The 11,141-nt window shown below is 44.2% G+C and overlaps 1 protein-coding gene across 1 annotated transcript in view; it reads right to left on the bottom strand.

Annotated features, from left to right (window-relative positions):
- The window catches only part of LOC101661258 (transmembrane protein 254), an 18,517-nt gene extending 15,154 nt beyond the window's left edge, over positions 1–3,363 (bottom strand). Inside the window, exon 1 of the mRNA XM_004715302.2 lies at positions 3,105–3,363. Coding sequence (XP_004715359.2) covers positions 3,105–3,329 — 225 coding nt within the window. The 5' untranslated portion in view covers positions 3,330–3,363. The remainder of the gene's footprint in view (positions 1–3,104) is intronic.
- Between the last annotated feature and the right edge of the window lie 7,778 nt (positions 3,364–11,141).

Here is an 11,141-nt window from a genome sequence, read left to right as displayed (position 1 = left end):
CCCCCCCCCAGGGGTCAAACAAGAGACAAGTGGGTGATGGGAGACAGTGGTCAGTATAACACTTGAAAAAAATAATAAATTATTAAGGATTCATGTGGGAGGGAGTGTGGGGGAGGGGAGGAATGAGCTCATACTAAGAGCTCAAGTAGAAAGAAAATGTTTTGAAAATGATGATGGCAACATATGCACAAATGTGTTTGAAGCAATGGATGGATGGATGGATTGTGATAAGAGCTATACAAGACTCCAATAAAATTTTTTTTAATTCAATAAAAAAAATTACTAGAGCTCAAGTACAGGAACAACTGTGAGGATGGCACAGGAGCCAACAATGTTTTGCTCTGTTGTGCATGGGGTCGCTATGGGTCAGAACAAATTTGATGACAACTGACAACAATAACACAACTGAGGAAACTCATTGCGCAGCCTGCTCTGTAACACATGGGTTTGCCAGAAGTCAGAACTGACTCCATGGCAACCGATTGGGTTTTCTATTGTTTGCTCCCTCTTCACTGGTTTTCACCTCTCACCTGGGAATGGAATACTCGGAAGTCCGAAAATAACCGTGAACGGTTTTTTGAAGTGTTAATAGTTTAATTACATTTTGTAATATCTTTTTCCAAGTTTCTATTTTAACTTCTGCCGCTTTAGGCTTCTCTGAGAAAAGTGAAGTACCAACAGTCCCAGAATTCATGATGTTAGTCATAGCTCAACCTAAAGCAACAGTACTCCTACCCTGTTTCAAAACCAAAATTTGAATGAAAGAATAACTGCATCCTTCCAAACCATAGGACTAGGAGTAACCAGCTCCACAAAGTCCCAATTTAAAGTTCTCCAAAGCTTTCTGCCATACAACAGGGACTTCAAACAGTTCGTGAAAATGTGGAATTAAAAGACAAGCTCATGGACAAGGCATATATCCCAACTAGTCAGGTGACCCAGAATCATATAACAGAAAGTCACCTCTGAAATTTCTCAGCTCAATTCTCCGAAAGCAGGGCAGAGGTGATCAAACAGAACACTGTGGGCATAACATATTTCAATGCCCCGGCCTTCAGGATCTCCTGGGAAATATCCAAACAGCCTTGCCTTCCTTCAAAACCCTTCCAACTTCACCCACAGCCTAGTTTGATAGACATCTTTCTCATTACCCTTTAAGAGCACCCGGGGCCCTTTAAGAGCTTGATCTTCTCTCAGTAGAGATCATTTCTCTTGTTTCCACACCTACACCTTACTACAGTTACCAATTACACCTACTCTTTCTTTGGGTTGATTCCATTTGCAAAGCAATCTCACGGGCCTATAAAGCCTCTACTTCCCAAAGCCCTGCCTGGTCCTATGCCAGTCTCTCCCCTTGTCTTCCCACCTCCGTGTGCTCGCTCACCTTAGACCAGGGGTCCTCAAACTACTGCCCAGGGGCCACATGCGGCCCGCCGAGGACATTTATCCGACCAGCTGGGTGTTTTTGCCCGTTTTGTTCTTTTACTTCAAAATAAGATATGTGCGGTGGGGTCGGTGCACTCGGAGCTGTCGGAGTGTGAGAGCCAGACGGGAACCTGGTGGCACTCTGTCTTTCTGCAGCTTCTCCCAGGGCGAGGTTTTCCAGAATCACTTTGAACCCGCTGTGTACGTGTGTCAAGTCCGGCTACGAGCTGTTCTCCAGCCGCTCCAAGCACGAGCACTTGTCGCCATGGCCAGCCTTCACGGGGACCATCCACGATGATAGCGTGGCCAAGTGGCCCGAGCACAATCAGCCTTTAAGGTGTCCTGCGGTAAATGCGGCCACGGGCTTGGCCACGAGTTCCTCAATGATGGCCCCAAGCGGGGGCAGTCCCGCTTCTGAATATTCAGCAGCTCCCTGAAGTCCATCCTTAAAGGCAACAAATCTGTCTCCCAGGGGAAGTAAGCGGGCAGCCTAACCCCAAGCAGCCACAGGCATTGGTCACCCCCCTTTAGAACTACAGCCTACTGACCTTCAGGCAGGGAGGGCTGGATGGGGGGGATGGTGTTTCCTGATGACCCTACCCCCTGGGCCAGGATGGGGCCGAGGGCTGGTTCATCTTGGCCTCCGAGGCTCGAGGCTGGGACTCTGGTCTTAGGGTGTCTGTGCATTGAAAGACATAACACCCTTGGCTTCTCTCCTCAGCCTGGCAGCCCCTCCCTGCCTATCTGGTCTCATCCCTATGAGCCCCAATTCCCAAAGGGGCTCCAGCCCTCACCAGGGCCCGTGCTGACCCCCTAAGTTGTGTGAGCAGATGCAACCACTACAAGGCCATGCCCCAGTCAGCGGCTCCAGCCCGGTCACTGCATGAATCGCTCCCGGTGGGGCCTGGGAGGTCTTGTCCCACAGTCTGTACCTGCCAAGCCTGCCCCAGGAGAGTACATCCAGAACTCCTGATGGTGGCCTCACTCTCTCCCGCCTCACCCTCTACAACTTTCTAAACTGATCGGCTGGAAACTAGTAAAGCAAGGAGACCTAGCAGGCCGCCGTGTACATGACTGGGTCTGTTTCCACCTTTAAAAAAAAAAAAAAGTGCAGTGTGCATAGGAATTTGTTCATAGTTTTTTGTTGTTTGTTTGTTTTTTAACTATAGTCCGGCCCTCCAACGGTCTGAGGGGCAGTGAACTGGCCCCTGTTTAAAAAGTTTGAGGACCCCTGTCTTAGACACAGAAATCACAGGGAGTTTGAGAAGCAGGTTTGCTCTAAAAAAGGTTACCATTTGAGCGCATAGAACTTCCTGGTACCAGTAACCTAGAAAAAACGCCAGTGCGAGCCCCACCCTCCACCCCGGCGAGGATCAAAATACCCGCGAGCATCGCCCCACGTCTCACCGTGGAGGACTTGCCCCGACCCGGAGCTGTGACCCGAGAGGTGGCAGTCCTTAGGAATCTGAATCCGCCACCCCCGAGGATCTAGACATTGCGCAGTGGGTGGCGAGCTGGCCCCGCCGCCGGGACCGCCTGACTCGTTCTGCGGACGCCTTAGGCCGACAAAGGCCGCCCGGCGCGGGCGCCCTGCTCGGCTCCAGGCGCGGCAGCCCGGTTTGCTCGTGCCGGTGGGAGTGGAACCTGAGCTCGGCCGAGCGCTGGCCCCTCGTAGTTACCGTGTAGTAGCCCAGAGAGAGCGCGATGACCGTGAACCAGATCAGGCTGCCCCTCTGGAAGTAGGCCTCCTCGGCTGAGCCTTTCCCCATCGCCGGAGCACCTCTGCGAGGCGGCACTGCGCGAACCCCGGCGTGCGTTCCCGGCGGCGCCGAGGGCGGAGCGGGCGTCCCCCACCGCAGCTGCTCGGAGGAGATGCTGCCAAGAGCCGGACTGAGTCTTCTCATCCTTGCGAAGTGAGACGTGGGAATTGACTCCTTGGCTCTGGCTTGACGCAACTGTCAGCAGCAGCACCATCAATGTCACTTTCCCAAGTCCCACGTCCAAAGCTTTGGAATAGATGGTGCTTTTGGACGCGGAATAATCGCAGACCTGCGTTTTGGACTTAAGCTCTATGCAACATGACTGTGACTCAATTTTCTTGTCTGTAAAAGGCATTGTTCTCAGCATTGAATTTCGGGTAAAGGTAATGGGAAATTTTGCAAATAGGTCGTGGTAATATTGCATCATTAAATTATAAGAAATTAAATGTTAAATGCTGAAAGAGCAGATGCTTTGCTATACCTATTTGTAGCACAATAATCACATGTAGGGAAAGACTGAAAGTTTTCTGCACCCAAACTAAAATTTCCATTCTTATAAAAACCATAAGTAAAGCTACAAGAGCTAGGGGTAATTTTCAATAGATAGTATAGAAAAAATGAGTTGAAAACCGTAAAACCCTCTTCAATCAAGTGGATTCCAAATCACAGCAACCAGATAGAGGATCTCTGAGGCTTAATCCATTTCTCTAGGAGCAGAAGCCTCAGCCTCTTCGCTCTCCCACTGGAGAGAGCCTAATGCTTACCCAACAGCATTACTAGGGCTCCTTAGATAAGTAAGTGGAGGATATGAATTAGATAGCCCTAAAATAAAGTTTAAATGACCAAGAAACTTGAAAAGTTGTTCAACCTTACTGGAAATTTTAGAAATACAAAATAAGGAAAAATCAAAATGCTAATTTTCTCCTTAAGCTAAGCCTACCTGAAAAAGAAGAAAAAAAAAGACCAGCCTACCTAGTATCAAGACATATATGATAAGGAGCTATAATTTAAAATGTTTATTTGATACACATATGACAAATAAATCAGTAGGAAAGATTGGAGATAGCCAAACATTTGCTTTATGATAGAGGTGATGTATCAAATTATGCAGGAGAGAATAGAATTGAGTTATTTGGGGATTTTTTATTATTAAAAGATCATTTTACTGGGGCTCTTACAGCTCTTATAATAATCCATACATCAATTTTATCAAGGATATTTGTACATATGTTGCCATCATTATTTTCTCAACATTTACTTTCTATTGAGCCTTTTATTTGGGAATTTTTAAGCTATCTATTTTGAAAAAGAAAACACATTTTAGAATATCTTGCTTCCTCCTGTTTGAGAACATAAATCAGAAGCATTTGGTGTGTGTTAGTGGAGCAGTCTCAGAGCGGAGAGTCTTTTAAAGTACTGACATGAGTCTAGAAACCACATTGAATTTTTAAAACTGTCTTGTCTAATAGCAGTTCTTGCAACCTCGATGTTGACCTACCTACCCTAAAGGAGACATCCTTTTTCTCTGAGGTTTGGTGTCAGCTTTTTCCCAGAGGATTTTTCCTTAATTGTCATAAACACATGACCCCCAGAAACAGACATGATTGAGAAATCAATTTTTATAGTAGTTTACTAGAAAAACCTGCCTTTTCATCACCCTTTTACCATCCTTTGATGGTAAATTGAAAAGCACATATACTTGCAATTATGTGCCCTTAAGCAATCATGCAATCCTACCAGCGTGGTTCCACCTACCCTTGCCACACTCCACTTTTAGATATCTCACCTTAGATTTCCTCAAATGTCTTTCAACCAATTATGATTTCCTAACCTTTAGCTCTGTTATTTATAGAGGCCCATTTATTGAGTCTTAAATAAGACAAATCATTCTGATAAGACTATTAGCATGAGTCCAAAGGTTCACAATCACACAGGTACTTTAAAGGAACACAAAGCTCTTCCGGCGCTGCCGACAGCCCTGGCAATCATGCCTCTCGCAAAGGATCGCCTTCATCCCTCTCCCAAGAGGAGAAGAGAAATCACAAGAAGCAGCGCCTGGTGCAGAGCCCCAATAACTCCTTCATGGACGTCAAAGGCCCAGACGGCTATCAAATCACCACGGTCTTCAGCCATGCACAAACAGTCGTTTTGTGTGTAAGCTGCTCTACTGTCCTCTGTCAGCCGACTGGAGGAAAAGCAAGGCTCACAGAAGGATGCTCCTGCAGACAGAAGCAGCACTAAAAGACCCTGAATCGCGATGAGTGGTAAGCCATTCTAATAAACCCATTTTGGATTAAAAAAAAAAAAAAGGAACACAGAAAATTGTCACATAATCATGACTGGTGGCAGATCAATTCATTACATTCACAGGTGGGTTTATAAAAATGGGAGAGGTATCATAATTGGGATATTGTATTAGGCTGGGTTTTCTAGACAAACAAAACCAGTGACACTCATATGTATAAGAAAGAACTTTATATCAAGAAGGAAATTTATAACAAGAAAAGGGCTCAGCCCAGTCTAACTCAAGCCCATGTGTTAGCTGGACGACCCTCCAGACTCACGGAGCTGCAAGTCAGTAAACAGGAAGCTGAAGCAGGAAGCTGGGCGATCACTGGCTGGTGCGGAGTCACGTGATCTAAAGTCAGCAGGCAGAGGCAGAGGCAAAATCCATGCAAGCAGGAATCACTTTGCCTGGGTATTATGCTCTTTGGATGGATTCTGTCTGTTTCCAGAAATGAACTCCAGGGATCTAACTTATAGTTGTGTTTAGAGCAAATCAATGATTGTTTTAATTGGTCTTCAAAGATAGTGTTATATAAACAGTCTATAGAGTGCTTTTAATTAAATTGTCACACACACCCTTACTATGCATATTCAATACTCCAAAGAATTTTTCCACGGGTTAAGTACCTTTTTATGAGTGAAAACCCAAACCCCCAAAGTCTTCTGGCATTCATTCTGAAGGATCATGTATATTAAAAAGAGAGGACATCAGCTAAAAGATTCTACTGAGCTTCATAAAAAAAAATGGAAAAAAGTCCTAAGGACCCGTGTGCCACTGAACTTCTAAAAGTTAAAACTTGGATTCACTTCTCTTAATTCAAAGATTGCAGAGCGGATTGTCCAGATCACTCATAAACCTACGTTATCCAGCCTGATGGCCAAAACCACGATTGCCGGAGACCACAGAACAAGGTCATGTGGAATCTTTAGATTTTGTATACTACTTCTCCTTATATTTTTGATATTTTAAACAAACAAACAAACAAATAAAACCACTGCCATTCAGTTGGTTCTGACTCTCAGAGAGCCCATACAGGTTTTCTGAGATTATAAATCTTTATACGAGCATATAGCCTCATCTTTCTTCCTCAGAGTGACTAGTGAGTTTGATCTACTGAACTTATGGTTAGTGAATCAACACTTAACCCAGAGTGTCACCAGGGCTCCTTTAAAATTAAAGTGGACTTCATACCACCTGACCATATGAGAGTTATTAGAGTGTGGGGTACCAACCCTCACAATTGAATGTGTCCAAGAGGTAGTTGTGTAATTAATTGAGGGGTAAAATTAAAGAGACATCAGACAAGATAAACCATGCAAGTGCTCACCTCCCAGATGCCATGATCTCAGCAGCCAGGTCCGTGCTGAGTGAATATATTTCTAACCAAGGCTTATTTACAATTAGGGGGCATGCAAGCCCACCTAATTACAGGTAACCACATACGTAACAGGAAGGGGCTGTATAATAGGCATACACGAGACAGGAAGGGGATTAGGTACGGGTGTGCACACAATAGGAAGGGGAAGCACTCGGGGTATACATGTGACAAGATAGGCGGACTCTATATTCAAGATGGCAGCCTAAACTTGATCCTCCTTGAGTTGGCTTGACCTTGTCTTTGGGCTCTCCTTCAGGGGAACAATCCACTATCCTTATCAGAAGATAGTGGACCCCACCTAGGGTGGGACAGACTATAGAGTCTGATTGCTCTAGATGGCTGATAATCCTCAGGCAGATAACCTTTAAGCAGTTGACTTCCAAGTGTACCGTCATTGACCATGTGTTATCAAGCAGAATCTTAGGTCTGGCATATAATATGGGGGGACAACCTGGGGAATAACCTCTCTGTATCCCACAATTAGAGTCATTGCTTTGTGTTTAATAATAGTTATTTTTCAAATTGCTCCATTTTACCAATTGGACCTTACTGACTGGTGAAGTCTTTCTATTTTTCCCACAGGTTTATGTTTAACTACAACATTTTTCTTTTGCATTGTTACCATCTTGTTACAGATTTTACTATTCCCTCCCCCAAATAGTAATACTAGAACGCTTGTAATTTGAGTTCCTTAGAGAGAAGTATTTTCATCAGGGGGAGAGAGAAGAAACATTAGCATCACCCGAAGCCAGTTCCCATGAGGTGGAGATCAGACATGAGTAGACCGTCTGTTTACCATTCACTGTAATCTCAGGGCAGGGTAGTCATAAGAGGTGTCCTAAGGAATCTTCTTGATTCCAAACATATTCCTCTTTACTTCCATTAAGTATAATCAATCTGATTTTCCCTTGGTTGTGAAGATCAATCACAGCACCTAATATTCTTTCTTTTTTTTTTTTTTACCTAATATTCTTTCTTTCTTGTTTTTCCAGAAGCATAAGAAACCCAAAGTGCTTGGAAGTTATTCTTAAATTTTGGAACTATGACCTCCAGACCTGAAGAGTATAGGCTCAAGGGAAAGTCAACAAATATATATATTTTTTAGTCTATGATTCACTCTTTTATTTGATTCTTATATATTTTTTAAATGTAAGCTTTATTATTAAAAACAGTCAAGAAGGGGTTATTTTGTCTAATGGGCTGGAATGAAATAATAAAGAGTGAGATTTGCAAACAGGCACACATGCAGACATACACAATTTAGGAAGTATGGCTCAAACGTATCCTACTGTTGTTTCTTGATGAAGTCTTTTAAAAAAAATCATTGTGGGCTCATAGAACTCTTTTTTCTAAATCATTTTATTAGAGGCTCATACAACTTTTATCACAATCCATACATACATCAGTTGTGTAAAGCACATCTGTATATTCATTGCCCAGTAAACAAATATTTTATGAGTGGTGCCACTCCATTACTACGCCTTGGTTCCTGGACCTGTGAATCTTAGCTACTAGATTCTTAAACTTATTTGATGGTAGTCTCCTTTCAGAGAAAAAAACAAGATAAAAAAATAAATTACTCAGCACCCTGGCAATTAAAAACTTTTGTACCATAATCTAAGATAAAGTGTAGGTATTTGTTTTGCAGTGCCTTTCCAAATCTTGGATCACCCCAGCACTGCTTAGGGAGTCATATCACCCACTTTGGGAAACACTGTTCTATAGGATGCTACTTTAAAGCATACATGAAATATTGCTCCATCCCTGCAAAGTATTGTCACAGAGGTGGCACCATAATTCTGCTTTAGAAGACCATTGTTTTATCTAGTAAACTGCTTCAAGAGGATTGGGAACATGGTAAGACCAGTGACTTTCATGAGATTGGGCCCATTATCCCACTTCATTTGCTGTAAAGTGAGTCCCTTAATCTGAGAAGATGCTGTGTGGGATACCATGACAGTAGATAAGACATGCTGTGAGTTCATGGATGGTAAATTTGGTAGAAGCATTGCATGTAGGGAAGGTAAATATTTGTTTAAGAAAGGACAAAACGCTACCCTTCCTATGACGAAAGTGGTCTGATATAAAAAATTTGCCATCAGGTGGCTCCTGGTAGAGCTCCCTGAAGAATAGTCCCATCATGAACTGTGTTTGTCTCTGTTGCTGGGAGATTGAGCCCTTAGCTGTGACTGTAATCAAGGCAGCCTGGTGAGTGGAAGTCCATATTGCTCAGCTTTACATGACCACCTTTGTACCCATTGAGCAGTGATGAGAGTGGCTAGGTGAGATAGGTAAGATTTATTGTGCCAACCTGGCCGATCACCACATGTGGGATTAATTGAAGAGCAGAGAGATAAATGGATCGGTGAGCCACGCCTTCCTAGTTCTTGGGTCGCTTGCTTTCGGATAGTTGGACCAGGGTGCAGCTGCCTTAGCCAGTTCCTTGCTTCAGCTGGCAAGGCTCACTTCCTGCAAGACATCCCTGAGGAGAAGCCACATGGACCTACCCTGATGCAGCTCTGGGTGCTGGAGCAGCCGCATGGAGACCCTTGTCGGCGCTGAGATGTTTACATGCTCACTGATTCGGCTTCCCTCCTGCAGTTGGCATCATTGCATGTATTTTGTGAGACTGAGGAGGACTTTGTAGATTTGTGTCAGACACATAGGCTAATGTTGGACTTGTGGGCTTGGACAACACTGGGTTGGGAAGCTTTCTTAATGTCCACTTACCCTTTATATAAAACTCACTCCTATACATATGAGTTTCTGTGGATTTGTTTCCCCAGTCTCCCCAGGCTGACACACTAGGGAAGAGGATTACTGGTCTCCACAGAATGTGGCATCCTGTCCTCTAGGTTGTTAAACTCATCTGCTGAGGTAAATTACCCTCCCACTTTTTTGTTTGTTTGAAATGAACTTGTCACTAAAGACTCCAAGTCCATTTCAATTTTACTTTTCCTCCCTTTTGTTTTTATAGCCATTCAGACCAATATATAGGTTTGAGGGATAAGGTGTCTGGAAGGATTTTCTTTTAAAAGAAGTACGCTGTGTATTTACACAGTCTGTCTCAAGAAATTAAATCAACAAGACTATCCTGTCAAACCTTCCATATCTCTTCCTACCACCACCCCCTCCCTCCTTCCCCAATATCCTATCCCTTCCCTCTCCCTGTTCTCACCCTCATCCCTGGCCTCCTTGTAATTATCAAAGTCTTGTCTTTTGGTGTATAAACCACATTTTTCTTTGATTTTGTTTTTTTTCTTATAATAATGGTGTTATTAAATATTTATCTTTGTAAGATTGACTAAACTTCCTAAGCATAATGTTGTCTACTTTTGTCCATGCCTTGCAGTATTTGAGAGTTGTAATTGTTTTTTATTGATGCATAATATTCTTTTGTATGGATGTACCAGGGTGTTTGTTTGTTTTTTATCCATTTCTCTATAATAGGGGCTTTTGGTTGTTTCCATGCTTTTGTTATTACAGAAATTGCTGCAGTAAACATAGGTGTGCTTATATTGTTCAGGTTGTATTCTTGATTTCTTTAGGGTATACTGTATACATGATACTGTTTTTCTGGAACAAAAGAAATAAATAATTCGACTGGCTGCTCTGGCAAGCCGTCTTTGCATTGTTCCCGGTTCCATCCCTGCAGCCACCTCCTCCGCGCGCCTCGTCCGTCCACCGCAGCCTCAGGCAGCTCTCTCGCCAGAGTCCCCGAGCCTGCGCTTTCTTTTTCTTTTTTCTTTTTTTAAATATGGAACGCTTCACGAGCTCGCGCTGGCCTTGTCATCCGCTGTACCGGGTCGCCAGCGAGCCCGACCGTGTCACACGCAGCCGTGGACCCAGCTCCGAGATCACCACCCAGGACTTCCAGGAGAAGGAGGAGGTGGTGGAGGAGGCGGAGAATGGGAGAGAGGCCCCCGCTAACGGGAACACTAATGAGGAAAATGGGGGACAGGAGAATGACAACGAGGTAGATGAAGGAGAGGAAGAAGGCGGGGAAGAGGAGGAGGAAGAGGAGGAATGTGGTGGTGAAGAAGAAGAAGAGGATGAGGAGGCTGAGGCAGCTACAGGCAAACGGGCAGCTGAAGATGATGAGGATGACGGTGTGGACACCAAGAAGCAGAAGACTGATGAGGATGACTAGACAGCAAAAGGAAAAGTTCAACTGAAAACAGCAAAACGAAACCGCAAGGGCCAGTGTGACCTAGTCACCCTCCACTTCCCGTCTCAGAATCTAAACGTGGTCCCACCTGCCCACCTCTGACCTAGTCACCCTCCACTTCCC

This window comes from Echinops telfairi, unplaced genomic scaffold (assembly GCF_000313985.2).
Source record: "Echinops telfairi isolate 266 unplaced genomic scaffold, ASM31398v2 ScPeMD7_7462;HRSCAF=8500, whole genome shotgun sequence".
Taxonomy (NCBI): domain Eukaryota; kingdom Metazoa; phylum Chordata; class Mammalia; order Afrosoricida; family Tenrecidae; genus Echinops; species Echinops telfairi.
The sequence above is the reverse complement of the archived record's forward strand: the minus strand, read 5'-3'. Positions and strand labels throughout refer to the sequence as shown.